This window comes from Dermochelys coriacea, chromosome 5 (genome assembly GCF_009764565.3).
Source record: "Dermochelys coriacea isolate rDerCor1 chromosome 5, rDerCor1.pri.v4, whole genome shotgun sequence".
NCBI classification, from domain to species: domain Eukaryota; kingdom Metazoa; phylum Chordata; order Testudines; family Dermochelyidae; genus Dermochelys; species Dermochelys coriacea.
The window spans coordinates 70,513,764-70,529,477 of record NC_050072.1 but is presented as its reverse complement, the minus strand read 5'-3'; the positions used below and the strand labels follow the sequence as shown (position 1 = coordinate 70,529,477).

Sequence of the window (15,714 nt, the reverse complement as noted above, 5' to 3'; positions counted from 1 at the left end):
TGTTCTTTAAATCAAAATTCACCCAGTGTTGTGAACTGTTTTCGCTCCATTAAGCTCCATTTAAGAAGGCAAGTTGTTGTATATTGTTCCCTTACAGAAACAAACAAACATCTGAACAGTCCTGGAGAAAGCTGGGAAGTACAGAACACACATTTTTAGGGGAAAATTCAGGACTGGGAGTGTGTTTGGGTCACCCTGCAATAACACAGGCTGGTGAAAAGAAAAGGAGTACTTGTGGCACCTTAGAGACTAACAAATTTATTAGAGCATAAGTTTTCGTGAGCTACAGCTCACTTCATCGGATGCATCCAATGAAGTGAGCTGTAGCTCACGAAAGCTTATGCTCTAATAAATTTGTTAGTCTCTAAGGTGCCACAAGTACTCCTTTTCTTTTTGTGAATACAGACTAACACGGCTGCTACTCTGAAACAGGCTGGTGAGAGTCAGAGTGTGGCTGGTGTTTGCTGACAGACTGCTGGGATCATAGTTCCTCAACAAGAACTGTGGCCATTCACGGACACTCAGGGTGTGACAGGCATGCTGTTTGTGAGTGGCACAGGTGGGAGCTACAGCAGCAAGGCATTGTGAAGCACCCAAGGTTGTAGGGCAGAGGTGACATAGCCCCTCATTGGTCTGAATTGCACCCCAAAATGTCATAGCTATAAGAGAAGGCTGTCTTTAAGGTAAACCGTTGCACCACAGAGACCCTAGATAGTTGTTAGCAATCTAACAAACAATCTTAGTATAGAATGACTTTACTATAGATCAAGTACAATAAAAGTGTGTCTGCACTTTACAAGCACTAGAAAAATAGTTTTTAAACACTATATACAAATATATAAATAGAAGGACCTAAAAAAGTAGATAGTCAAAGCACTCCGATCATTTTTAACTTTCATTGATAATTCACATTACTTTTAAGCCATTCAGATCAGTGCTGAACAATTCATACATAACATGGGTACTGAGTTCCACTAGTAATATAGTACAATTCCTTTCAAAGGGTAAAGAATTAATTGTATATCAGATTGTGTTGGGTTTTTATTAACCAGAACAAGACAAGGTTGATTTGTTCCTCTTTGCGGAGATACAGCAATACATTTCACACAGTAATTTTGTTTTTGCTTGCCATCCTGTTTTTTATATATTTTTTATTGTCAAGATTTAGTGAGGCTGATAATATAACCGAGCTCTACAGAAGCTTGAAAGCTTTTTTCTTTCGCCTAAAGAAGTTGGTCCAATAAAAGATCTCACCAACCTTGTCTCTCTAACATCCCAGGAACAACACAGCTAAAACAAATGTAACTGACCAATGTGACTTGTTTATAAAACTGGTAAAACCATTCTTCGCCCCAAAATTATCTCAGTGACAACTACTGTAATAATTATTTAAAAGACAGATTAAAAGAGAAAACATCAAAACAAGTCCTAGAAAAATGTGATCTCTGCAAGTATTGAATATCAAGGTATTAAATAAGGATCTTTCTAAACACAGCCAGAAAGAAGCTTGATACCTCTGCAACCCACTGCCGAACAGCTATTAGTCAGGCAAGAAGATGGTTATCAGGAGATCTACTCTAATAAGTTAGCAAGTTCAGCAGTACTTAAAAATTTCCCATTAGCTTGTTTTACCATGAAAAACAAGGGAAAGATAAGTAATTATGCACATATTCTAGGACTAACCCCCTTACTTCAGACTTTTGTAGATGAAAAATCTAAAAGGAGACTATGGAATCTTGGACACAAGCTTTTTTTCTCCCCTTGTAAACATAAATGTTGAATTTTTTAGTATGCTACATTATTCCAAATGGCTTTATCAGTGGGGATTTTAGATCACTTGGTGAATGGACTTTAAATTGTAGGGGCAAATTTTGCCACCTTTATTCACCTGGATTATTCACTTGGATTTGTACTGTACTCTGTAAACAACAAACAACAACAACAACAACAAACACCCATTGATTCAGAAGCCACTTGCACAGTAAGATACTAAGGGCCAGATTTTAAAAGGTATTTAGGAAACTAAAAATTCAGATAGGTGAAATAATTGAAATCAACCTATGTGTTTTTGAAAATTCCACTAAATCCCATCTGCATCTTTAGATATTTAAAATACATTTTAAAAAATTTGCCCCTAGTCACTAGGAATAGAGGTGGCAAAATTGGGTAGTTTCTGAACTTCTGTATATTGAGTATCATGGCAGTGGAGGCCACGACCATGGCGAAGTCCGGGACAAGTGGAGAGTCCAGAACAGATTAGCAAAGTAAATCTGCTGCTGCCTGATATGCCACCAGCATGGAGACTCTGGGTGCTGGTGTTGATGTAATCAGTACTGCACTCAACAGATGTCCCCAGGCCAGAATCGGCATCAATGGTACAGTGTCCTGGAAGTTTCAGTGTGATATTGGGGAGTAGTTGGACAGACCTGCTCCATTCCACATGCTGGAAGTGGTATGGTGGTGGTCTGTACTTTTTTTTAGAGGAGGAAGAAGAGTTCCCATGAGCGCTGGGATGGTCCCAGTCAGTTTTATGGGACTTTTTTCTTGGCACCCCTGAGGAGGGTGAAAGACCCCTCCTTCTCTTGGGGGAGATGGCAGCACTGGAACACAGAGCAGCCTCATTCACCGAGTCTGAAGGAGACCGCCAATCAGACACAGGCCTCTGTACCAAAACAGGCCTCATGGCATGCTCAAGAAGGTGTTGCTTCAAGCGTAATTCACTGACCACCTGGGTTCTTTTGGTGAACAACCTAAAGATAAGAGCACTGCTCCTTAGTATGCCCCTTCCCTGAACACAGCAAGCACCTCATGTGAGGATCACTATTAGAAATTGCTCCCCCCCACACACACATTACAGGTAGTACTTGAGGGCATCACACAGGGCAATAAGTATCCCAATACTAACACTATCTAGAATACTACTAACTACATAAAAACTATATACATTGAAGGGTAATTCTCAGAAAACAGATAAGTGAACATGAAGTAACCACTGAGCTCCAACTCCAGTTATGGGTGGTGAGAAGGAACTGAGGGAGGTTGGGGTGGCACTGCCTCATATGCCAGGGGGCGGGCTACACCCACAAGGCATGAACGTTTTCTCTAAATTTACTGCTAGCCAAAATTCTCCAGCTCTTGTGTGGACTACACAACTGCATCTGCTTGAAGAAACAATATTAATTAAGATTACTGGCAGCAGTCACAGCACAAGAATGGCCTAACAGTTAACCTTCTAGAGATTTTACAGAAGAGTTTTAAAAGACAGGTTTTGAAGGAGGATACCAAAGTAGTTGTGCAGATATTTACAAGAAGCTCTGCCCAAGCATGAAGGTCAGCATGGGTGAAATCACAAAGGTGCTTATTTGAAAATTTAACAAGTGGCCGATGGAGGCAGGAGTCAACATATCAATAGAGAATGTGAGATGATAGGTAGGGTGGAGATGGGCTGTGAAAGGCCTTGAAAGTGAAGACAAGTAGCTTATGCTTGATATGACAGAGGGGGCAAGCCGGTAGAGGGGTGAGAGGAAAATGATATGGTCAAAGCAAAAAGCTAAGAAAATCATTTTTGCAGCAGCATTCTGAATGGATATGAGCAGGTCAAGATTGCATTTGTCAAGGCCAAAGAAAAGGATACTGCAATAACAGACATGAGATGATGAAAACTGGGACAACAGTTTTAGCTGGATGGTTGGATAGGAAAAGCTGTATCTTAGAAATGTTATGCAGAAAGAATCAGCAAGATTTAGACAGTCTGAACATGAGGATCCAAATGAGAGGTCCAAGTCATAAACACCCAAGTTATGGCCCTGAGTAGCAGGTAGGATGTTGGTGCTGTCCAGCAACTGAGAGAGGAGGTAGCAGGGAGGACTTGCAGGGGAAGATTAAGAGCTCTGTTTTAGACTTGTTGAGCTTAAGATGAGTGCTAGAAATCTACTAGGACATGTCAGAAACACAGGTCAAGATTTTAGTTTGAACGGAAGTACACAGGTTTGGAGTAGAGCGGTAGCACACTAAGTTGTCAGCAACGGACGGCAGTTGAATTTGTGTTTGTAAATGAAATTACTTAAAAATAAGGTGTAGAGGAAGAAGAGAAGGGGACCAATGACAGAGGCCTGTGGAAACCCCATAGAAAGTTGGAGGGGAATGAGGATCATTCGAAGAACATGTTTAAGGAGTGATTAGAGAATTAGGAGGAGAACCAGGAAAGAATAGTCATGGAAGTCAAGAGGACAAGATTTCAAAAAGAGCATGGTCAATGTTATTGAAGTCAGCTGACAAGTCAAGGAGGCGGAGGATGGAGTACTGGTGAGTTTTGACTAGGAAGAGATCATCGAGGCTTTTGGCAGTGGAGCACAAGCAGTGGAAGCCACATTGAAAAAAGGTCTAGAATAGAACTGGAGAAGAGGAACTACAGACAGCATCTATAAGCAGCTCATTCAACCATCTCAGAAATCAAAGGGAGAAGGGGCGATAGCCAGAAAGACAAGTGAGGTCAAGGATGGGTTGTTTTATTTATTTTTTTAAGATGGGCAATACAAAGCATGCTTTTATTGTGAAAGAAAAGACCCAGAGCAGAGTGAGAGATTAAGAAAGAGAAGAGTAAAGGAGGAGATGCGAGTGGGCAGGAGGGAAATCAGAAGATGGGATGGGGCATAGTCACTGGGGAAAAAAGAGGATGAGTTAGAGATAGAGAAAAGGTGAGAAATCTGTGTGCTAAGAGAAGCAGGAGAGAGTTTTAGGAGGGAAAGGAAAGGCAAGCTGTGGGGGAAGGTCATTTAATAGTTTTTGTTTTCGCTTGCAGGAAATCAGTGAGACCCTGTATGGAGGGAGAAGTGATGGCAGGAAGAGGAGAGGGAGTGTTGAGTGCATAAAGGGTTCAGTAAAGATGGCTGGGATTGAGGACATGGGATTCACTCAAGTTAGAAACAGTGTTGCTCAGCTCAGAAGATGGCTGAACTGAAATAAGAGTGAATGAATTTGTAGCGGAGTGAAGGAATTTGTAGCCTGGTCACAGGATTTCCATCAGAGAAGCACTGTGGAGCAAGAACAGGAGCAGAAGAGAGGCCCAAAAAAGCCAAGGGTGGAGGATAGTGAAGCACAGAGAGAATCAACCACCATAAAAAAATGGAAGAAAGGGCAGAGGGTGGGGAGGATAGGGCTGAGAGCAGATCAGAAATCTACAGTGCAGAGGAACTGAAAGTCATGGACAGGCTGAGTGACAGGTCCAAGGAGGGGGTCGATCGGAAAGGGTGAAAGAGACCGAACAATGGTCAAAGATGGAGCATACAGCAACAGAGAAATTAGAGAGAGTGCTGTGTTTGGTGAAGACCAAATCAATTGAATGGCCCTTTTGGTGAGTGGGAGAGTTGAATCATAGCTTCAGGTCAAATGGTCAAATGAAGAGGTGAGGACAAGGAAACATGCATCTAAGGGATCAGATGGGTCATCAGCATGGAAGCTGAAGGATTAACGTGGGAGACGGTGAGGAGAGGAAGAGAGCCACGAGTCTAAATCAAAGAGGAAAACTGATGGAGAAGGAGTTGGGTGGACAACAGATAATAGGAACATGAAGGAAGAAAGGAGAGGAGAGTCAGATGCAGTACTGTTCAAAAGAGGAGAAAGTCTGATCCAGAGAAGAGAATGTAAGAGAAGGTGATGCCTCCATAAGAGAGGGTAGTTGCATAGGCAGGGTCAGATAAAGGGCTCCAGATCTCTCCATAGCCAAGAGCTGGAAAGAGAGAGATATGAAGCGGTCATGAACAGCTCTGGGTGTCTTTTTTTTTGTTTGTTTGTTTAAACAGATATAGAATGGGCATTCCAGACACAACAAGAGAAGAGAAGGAAGGAATGGGGAGTGATCTTAGGAATGGCACAAGAGGGGTGGAGATGGGCCGCTCATCACTACCACTCCCTAAATTTAATTTTCTATTCAAGAGTTTTTAATCAACTTTCAGAATTTCAAAAGGCTGTAATGTCTGAATTATAAATTAATTCCATAAAAACCCATTGAACAAGTCAGGTCAGAAATTGCCTAGGTAAAACTGTCTGTACTACCATTAAACCAGATGCAGTGACTAAGGCAAGAATATGCAGTGAATGGATAGAGAGAAAATATTTGTAATGCTAATTTGAGAGACTACTATAATACTGAAATAGGTAAACCTCTTGATTCTGCAGCTCCCATTGCTATTTTACCCACTTTCCTCTCTTTCTCCGCTGCCACCCTACCACATAATCTGTCATCACAATCCACACCCCCTACTAAGTCCCACAACACAAATCCTAACAATATGTGGAATTCTCACAGTCCTAATAAGATCCATAGGAAGTCAGCATCTTCGGAGTTCTATATGAGGGGAATACTGGGTCTAGCTGGAGACTGGGGGCAACAAATGCAACAGTGTGAGGTGGCATCTTCTAGCCCATCCCCTGGTTCACATCCCACCATGAAATACATAAATAATGTTGCCAACTCTTGTGATTTTAATGAGTGTCTTGATATTTGTTCTTTTTATCAGAGTCCCAGCTCTTGGAGTTTTATAATTAAATGAGAATCTCAGATTTATTTATTCAAGTTTCTAGCCCACATCTTTGGAAAGAAATTTGAAAATGTGAAAAATGCACCTTTACAGGTTAAAAAACAGAAGACAAATATCTCCCCCTTCTTTTTAGCCTCATGATTTTTAAACCAATCATAATTTTGGAGGAGAACCTGACAGGCTTTTTGATCACTTTGGGTTGGCAATAATGGGGAAATCTCAAACAATCAATATTCATCTTCTACTCTATATTCACAAGATAGATGAAGAAAACCAACTCATTTGAGAAGTTTAATTTTGGTGGAAAATTCTTATTCTACTTAGAAGCCGCACAAGTGATCAGTTTACATTTTGAGGACTATCCCCACAAGTTAAATGGAGAGAGGCTTGCTTCCATCCCCCACCTTCTTTTTTTTTTTTTTAAAGGGTAGCTTAAGATCACTGTAAGAGATTATCCTATTGTCATTAATAAAAATGTTGATACTTCCTCTAAATTTGATTGTACTCAAATAAAAAAGTCCTTGAACTAGAGTTCAGCTAACGAAGACAATTATATTTTTATTGCTATAGAGTGTTGTCAAAAACATCAAGGTTTTTTTTTTTTAATCTGATGAACACCTCAATTCCTAGATGTCCTAATCAAGGAACCCATTATCATATGCACATATTTTACAGAAAGATTCTACCTTAGCTTCAGGCCCAACGTAACTTTTTTATGTGTTGGGGATGGGAAGTATAAGTTAGACTTCAAATGAAAACTCAATTGCAACTTCAACTATGGAGCCTCTACTACTTGATCCTAATATATGTACACAGATATTGTATTTGGTTCTTTGCCAAATACAGTTTTCTTATATGCAGCCTGCCTTCAATTCCCTGAAAAAAACCTTATTAAAAATTATGAAAAAATGAAAATATAACCATCATCCAGCATAATATTAAAAATAAGATAACTTTAAGAACTGTATACTTTTATCAACTAACCTCTAAGTTTATATATATTTAAGCACATCATTAAGAGTTACAAAACTCTACAAATATGGTATACAGCAGCAAATAATACGATGTTCAAACCTTTTAACAGCATCCTTTTTTTGACTATCTATTCCATCCCACCACTTTGAAAAGTAAGAGATTTCCGACCACATGAACTTCCTCCTGTTGTCTTCTTGCAATTTTACCACCATGTTGTTTAGGATATGTTGTGTCTGATCTCTGAAGTAGTCATCAAAAGTCTTCAGCCAACCTGAGTTAAAAATAAAAATACATTGCATAAAATCTAAATTTAAATGGTCCTACCTAAAGATTTCACCCCATCAGAAAAAGGGTTAGTTTTAAATGTTATTGTGTATCTCGCATTTAAAATGGTCAAACCTTTCATACCGTGGCTATTTTGCAGTGCTAGACCTTGTAAGTCCGTCTCTATTTTTTGGTTTTACAATTTTTATACCTTGTTTTTTCTTTAAAAAACAAACATACTCAACTTAAAAACGTAACATTCCAGCCTGTAGTACCATATTTACAAAAAGATAAATTGTCAAACATCTCAGTTACAAAGAGTCTTGTAGTTTTAGCATAATCCATGATGAAGTAATTGCTAGGGTAAGGAGTTTAGTTATAGTGGCAGGGGAACAGAGAAAAAAATAGGAAGGAAACACAGAAAGAAAATATTTAAACCGAGAAGGTCTGAAGCTTAATATTTGAAGCAGAAATGACTACTTAAAAAAATGTAAGCACCACAAAGAAAGAATTTAAACTACTGACCTAGAAACCTGCAGCTACTGCCTCTTTTTGGTGGGATACCATCACCAAGGAAACACAAAAGTGCACTGCAGCATTGATTCTAGGAAAGGAAATAAATTGCCTGGGCCATAGGCAGTGTGATTCCTCCCACCAGCTCAGTGTTCAAGCCCTCCCTGACCACTCCCCCATCAAGGCTTAACGGACAGAGAAGAAGTTTCCAATAACTCACCTATCAGGTTTGCAGAGGTGGATCTGAAAAATACCCAATAGGCCACACTCCCTCCCTCCCTCCACACACAATCCTAACGCTTAAGAAGGGAGGTGAAGTACACTCAAACCTTCCTCTTCTCTAAAAGATGCGAGAGGGGCTGGATTAAAGATGCCCCAGCTTCACCCTATATCCATGGCTGGAGAGGAAGGTGAAGAACCATGCATTTTCCCCTAGAAGGATGAAGAGGAATATAGCCAAGTAACAGTGACATAAGTTATATGGCTTTTAAGAGAAGCTAAACACAGGTACCGAGGGAAACGATTTATTGCTAAAGTAATTGGGGATGGAAGATGTGCTTTGTGGATGAATATCAATTCTACCGGCGTAAAACTCGAAGTGGAAAGTGAGGAAAAAGGGTGCTCTTCAGGAGCTTAACTACCTGCCTATGCCTCAAGTAGGGCTGTGAACAGTCAAGACATGCATTATTTAAATAGAAAATTGCCTGTCCCATACTAAATCAGTACGGGACACCTTTTATCCCGTATTTCAACATATTAAAAATATCATTATGAAAAAACAGTTTTCATTGTTACCTTACCTTCCAAAGATACAAAGTTTGCAAAATTAGACAATTTAGTAATGCAGAATCAGTCCCATGATTTACTGAACCAATGTACCTATAGTGCAGGGGTTCCCAAACTTTGGGGATTGGCCCCCTGGAAGGGTGGAGGTGATAAGGTTATTGGGGGGCACGAAGACCTGATGGAGTGGCACTAAGAGGCTGGAGTCAGGAGGGGTCTCTGTCCAGCAGGAGAAGCAGACAGGGCTCTGTGCATTTGGCCTCAGCTGCCAGAACCAGGCTCCCTGCCTGCCTTGCTACTTCACTGCTGCAGCTGCCACCAACCAGCAATTATGCTCCCCTGCTGAGGGTGCTGGCATGGAAATGGAAGGTTATACCCCACAAGTACTGACGCCCCTGCCAAACAGAGCCCCTTCCTGACCCTGGCCCTTCAGCACAGCTCCAGGCTACACAGCCCCAACCACTTGCCCTGCCAGTCGGAGCCGGCACAGGGACAGCAGACGGGGAGACATTTAAGGACTGGAGTCAGCAAGAAGCCCTGTCCAGCAGGTGACCATTACTCACAGATGCATCTTCCAATCACTCCCCTCCCAATCCTGCCCCTTCAGTGCTCCCTTGTTCAATTCCAGAGCTGGGCCCCAGCAGCCAAGACAGTCTGATCGCTTCACGGTGCAGAAGGTTTCCTCAACTGCCACATGGTTAGTTCCCCCCCCCTTCGTGGTTCTGGGCATCCCACCCCTGGCCCCTGTGGGTACAGAGTACTCCTCCCCCATCAGGGTACTAAAAAAAGTCCCATATTTTTGAAATACGATTTTGGCAACCCTAGAAGGGAGGACATCTTGCCATGAGACTCTTAACACCCTCCCAAAAGACCCTATGAAAGTGCACAGGGAAATATTTCATCTCTCTCTCTTTCACAGGCCCCGCTGGGAGTATTGTTTCTTCACCCCCTTCCCTTGGCATGTACAAGGAAGGGAGATGATCTCCATCTACCTAGAACACAAGCAGTCTCTTCCTGTTCCTGATGTCTGAAGCTGCAACTCATATTGCTGTTTAGTGATGACAAAGGGAGGCAACAGGTGGCTTTGGAGTGAAAGCAGCAGCTGCAGAACACCCATCAAAAGTAAACAACAGATGAGAAACTTGCCTCTGTAAAGTTTAAACACTAAAGGGGATTTTTCATCAACAACCCCACAACTCAAAACACTAGTCCAATACAGCTCTGGCAATAACTAGCATTAAATATTGCTTCAAAGCCAGCAGAGTAATACAAAACAGTATTGTAGTGTGTGAAAACAAACAGAAAACCAACTATCCAAAAAAAGCTTCCTTTTTACTAAACAGAACTGCTCTGTCCAGGTATTCAGATCCTATGTACTTATCTTAGTGATTCAAATATTTTTTTTAACTAAAGTTTTACTTCTGTTAGTATTGAGCCAATACATTTTGGCAAAAATAAGCTAATTCTTTTCCAGCTCACACATCCAAATTGTTGAAAAAGTTTCAAATGCAAAACTTTTATTATTGGCGATGTATGATAGCCACAAAGAATAAACCTTGACTTTCAGGTTTCAGATTAAGTTTGCAGAGCTGGCAATTGGGGGGTGGGGCGGGGGAAGAGAGTATAAATTGAGTAAAATAGATTTTTTAGCTCACAGAAGAAGAAGAACCACCACCCTCAGTGCCAGTTTTCAGAGTGTAATAGCACTTTTGTGGTTTCCTTATGCAGCAGAATCTCTTTAAAGCCTCAACTATGATTACAGCTAAGCTTTTTTTAATCATATTTAAAATCTAGAGGAATCACCTCACAATCTTAAGTTTTAATAGACAGATTTAGTAGTAGGGGGCCTAAGCTGTTTGACAGGGTTCTTCAGTGGAGGAAAAGTACATCTTATAAGGAAAAAGTAATTAAAATCAGATTGCTTAAAAACTAAATATAACATACAAATTGTTTGAGATTGCAACAGGTTAACAAAAGTAGACAGTGAATTATTATATGCAGTAGTTTCAAGGAGACTGAAAAAGGAAAAGCAACAAACCAGAAAAAATTCTTATTTTCTCTAACTTGCTATTTTTATCAGAGCTATAATTTGCTGTGAACTACATCCATTCCAGGGAATGTTTTGTTGTGGAAGTTTTCATGCATTAGGAAGTGGGTTCAGAATTATTAATTCATTTTCCTTTCGCCTTTCGACAATCAAAGACAAATATTTCAAAGTTATTTATGTGAACCAGCATACCAGTAGAGGACTATGAATTATGAACTGTTTACACCATGAAGTTCTTCTGGAATAGTTACAAATGTTTCCTAGATGACCTCTCAAGGTCCCTTCTAGTCCTAGGATTCTTTGATTACCATATTATCACACAATTAATAGAGAATGAATTGAAAGATAGTTTGTTACACTTTTTCCTATACACAATAAAACAGGCACAATAAAACAGTAAATTAGCTTTTATAGATGCTATACAGTAGAGTAATCAAGAAGTTTTTTATGTTGAATGATATTTTATACATTAATGAAAAATGTAATACATTAATATGAGACCAACTAAAAAACCAAACAAGTGGTATATTTAGCAAAAGAGGCTGCATGTCAGGTATTACAGTGGAACAGCAGCAACCCTGAAAGCATTGTGTAAACCGTCTGGCTTTAACTATCCCTTAAACCCTCTTTGTAGCTCCCAAAACTAAAAATTCAAAAGCCCCTAAAAATAGAACTAGAAATACTCCCCTTGAATTTTTGATAGTACTGGGAATACTGACAAGCACTCCTAGATTTAGTTACAAACCCTCATAACTGTCCTTTTCTGAAATTTTAGAAACATGTCTTACGCTTTTTAGTATCCTGTCGTTAACTAATCTTGGCCCCTACAATGTCCACCCACCACCGGGCCCCGTGGGTAACATAGGGGACATATACAAAATTTAGTACTATTTTAACCTGTTCACTTTCCAGTTTTGTCCTGGAGTCTCCAGGAATTAAAGATTAATCTTTAATTAAAAGATACGTCATGTGATGAAACCTCCAGAAATACATCCAACCAAAAACTGGCAACCCTAGGAGTAACTGCAGTTCTTTGAGATGTGCATCTCTATGGGTATTCCATTTCAGGTGTTCATGTGCCCCACCTGCCTTTGATCAGAGATTTTCATTAACAGTGTCAGTTTGGTCTGTGCACGCACAGCTGATATTCTTGTGTCCCACACAGAGGCTTCGCCAGGCTGTGCAGGTAAACTACCTTCTGTTCCTTCTCCACCGCCAAGTCTCAGAAGAAAACTCTGAATCAGAAGGAAAAAAAGAGGGCTAGTAGAGGTGTCTCTCCCTGTAGGAACTCCACTAAGAACTACAATTACTGCACAGGATAAGTAACTGCTTTTCTTCTTTGAGTAGTGTCCCTATGGATGCTTCACATTTTTAATTAAAGCCATAGATGTAGATCAGGGATCAGCAACCTTTGGCACACAGCCCCTCAGGGAAATCCGCTGGCAAGCCAGGATGGTTTGTTTACCTACAGCGTCCACAGGTTCAGCTGATTGCAGCTCCCACTGGCTGCAGTTTGCCATTCCAGGCCAATCGGGACAGCGGGAAGTGGTGCAGACTGAGGGATTTGCTGGCCGTGTACTGGGAGAGCAGCTGAGGAGTGATTGGAAGATTTGGTTGGTGTTGGTTGGAGGAAGGGAACTCCCACCCCTAAATTGCCATGAACCTTCCACAAGTCTATGGAGTATTTCACCTATTGAGGAACTGAAACCTGTTTGTCTAGGCTTTGTTTGTGTGATGAGTAAACTGATCTGAGCCAGCGCTGGAAACAGCAAAGTCTGTTGTTCTGTCACAGAAGTTCAAGCTGCTATCTGACCTAGAGGTTGAAGACAGTTTCTGACTCAAGTCTGGGGGCTCCCTTGACTAGTTCTGACAAGGTTTGATAGTGTCATGAATATGTCCATGCCGAGGAATTCAGGGATACCAATATAAATTGTGTAGTCTGTACGAGAGTCACTGTGGATTTTCAACTGAAGACCCAAGTCCAAGAACAGAGAAAGTGCTTTCTGCATGACTGTCAACACCTATTGGTAAGATCAACCCTTGAACAACCAATCATGGGAATACTATGATCACTTGATGTAGGTAGGAAGCCACTACAGACAGAACCTCTGAACACACTCAGATCTGAGGAGAGACCTAATGAGAGTACCCAGTACTGAAAATGATCCTGACCTATGACAAAACACAGGAACCTTCTGTGGGACAGGTGTATCGCCATATGGAAAGATGTGTCTTTAAGGTCAAGAGTCAAAAACCAATCCCCTGAATTGAGAGCAGGAATTATAGCTATCAGAGTCACCACCATGAACTTCTGAGACCTCACAAATTTGTTCAGGAATCTTAAACCTAAGATTGGTCTCCATCCCCCGCATTTTTCTTTGGCCTGAGAAAGAACCTTAAAGAGAAGTCCCTTCCCTTGTGCTGAGCAGGGGACGGCTCTATCGCACCTATATGAAGGAAGTTAATTTCCGGTCTTAGTCAGAACTCGTGAAAGGGGTCCCTGAAGGAGAACTGGGAAGGTGGTTGAGAAGGAAGGAGGTAAAATGGATGGTGTAACACAATAAAATTTGCAGCACCCGTTTCTTGAGATGATATGCTCCCATGCTTGTCAGAAACGAGAGAGTTGGTTTCCACATGAGGGAGGTAGGCCAATCGTGGCAGCTGAGAGGCTAAAGAGAGGGGAGGATCTGAACCCTTGACCATCTAGTCAAAACTGGCACTTTGAAGATGAAACCTGCAGCAAACTTTTGTTAGGTTAGACTATCTTTCTCTGGAATCCATGTCCCTTTCTTGGAGGTTCCAACAGTCTCTAAACTCCAGAGAATTGTACTGCAGATGGGGGAGCTCTGAGCCTGTGATCTACTAAATTTTTGTTTGTTCACAGGAGTGCAGGTGCCTAATGAACATAACATGATCCTGGAGTCTTTCAGTGCATGCAATGGGAGAAAGGGTAGCATCCAGGGCTGCTTCACCAAGAGCAATCAGATCCCTGGACTTCTTCCTTGTCTTTTCAAGACTGATAAACTGAAGGGAAGTTTCCATCACTGTTTTCTTCCTTTAACGAAAGAGCTCCAACCAAAAAGGGAGGTGGATTAAACAGTACTGGGGATGTATAAGAGTCTGAAGGCAATGTGGTTCTTGATATCAAGGAATGGAAAATAATGCAAGCAACAGAGACTCTGGTGTAGCAATCACAAATAAGTTGTTCAGGTACCTAAAGTTTTGTGGTATCAAGCAGACTTATGGTACTGAATGGAGTTGCAGCACTGAGTAAAGTTGTGACACCACAGACAGCTATGATCATCCCTGCAGGATGGTACCAAGGGTTTTGAGCACTTCACAGACATCGCTGACACGGATAGAGGTTTAGTCTTACATGGTTCCAAACAGCCCAATAGGGGTACTGGGAGAGAAGTAAAGGCCGACAGTACTGATCTTTTGTGCTTGCTCTGACCATTTCTCATAGACTGTACATACCAGGGCCTTCTCAGAACCATGCTTACTTTTCAAAGAGCTACAAGATTTTCCCGCCTTGGTGGTAGCAGAGAAGCCCTTCACCTCTACAATACCAAGTCTTGAGGTCAAAGTCTCTGAATCTGCTGACCTGCTCAGAGAGCAAGATCTTTTTTTAGGTGCATTCCTTAAGAGGGGAGTTAGAGCTCCTTTTCTTGGAATCTTTAGAAAAGAGCTCTGAGACTTATCTCTTTCTAGGAAAGTGATGTGCCAAGGTCAAAGAAATGCCAGAGACCCTGGGAGACTGATCTACAGGGAGGTTTTCCTGACCTTGCTCCCAAATAGGGACAAGGGAGTGCTCCATGATTAACAGTTGCAGCTTGATTTCCTGGTTCTTCCATGTCGTAAATTTGAGGGCTACACAGAAGTCACTTCTGTGGGACACGTAACTCCCCTAGGCAGCAAATGCACTGAGAGTGTCCTTTGCTGACTGGGATAGTCTCTGTACATTTGGGGCAGTGTTATACCAATACAATAAAAAAACAGCAGGATCTTATTAAAGGGGAAAAGGCAAAATACCACATTTATTGTGAATACAGAAAGAATCATATTAATCAGTAATAGCTATAACATTCCATTCAATCTCATTTATTCACACATTCATTCACACACACACACACACACACACACACGTACGTTCTGCAAGATTATCATCATAGTTACCAGCCTTAGAGTTGCTCATGCCAAGCCACTGGCCAGGTGGCCTGGACATGAGGGAGCAGGGCCTTGTCAGATGCACCTCTGATGCTCCTGGAAGTTGGTTGCAGAATCAGACCCCAAAGTTCTCACTTTCTAGAGTTCATTTTTATAGGAATTTCTTCCTATGCCAGTCTATGGGAATTGCTTCATCATGCTGTTGCTGAATCAATCAGCAGATGGCACATTCCTGACAGCTCCGTGCTGCCAGATGTTATCTTGTTCTTTGGTTCTCCCATTCTTGAGGCTGTTGGATGGATTCCAGTCTGTCCTCTGAGGGTCCTCTGGTTATTTCCACTTGACGCCTTCTTCAGCTGATGGACACTGGATTCTTAGGCTGGAACCTCCCTGATCATTCAGTTATTATACACACCAAGCATCCAT

The 15,714-nt window shown here is 41.4% G+C and overlaps 1 protein-coding gene and 1 long non-coding RNA gene across 4 annotated transcripts in view; one reads left to right on the top strand and one right to left on the bottom strand.

Annotated features, from left to right (window-relative positions):
- MAN2A1 (mannosidase alpha class 2A member 1) overlaps positions 1-15,714 on the bottom strand; it is a 208,371-nt gene that overhangs the window by 142,922 nt on the left and 49,735 nt on the right. For all 3 annotated transcript variants that reach the window (XM_038402274.2, XM_038402277.2, XM_043514896.1), the window contains exon 4: positions 7,614-7,785. In XM_038402274.2, the coding sequence (XP_038258202.1) occupies positions 7,614-7,785 (172 nt within the window). The remainder of the gene's footprint in view (positions 1-7,613; positions 7,786-15,714) is intronic.
- On the top strand, positions 16-15,220 carry LOC122460288. Its single transcript, XR_006281521.1, has 4 exons — positions 16-27; positions 5,586-5,599; positions 13,095-13,100; positions 15,094-15,220. It is a non-coding gene; the product is annotated as an uncharacterized LOC122460288 (long non-coding RNA).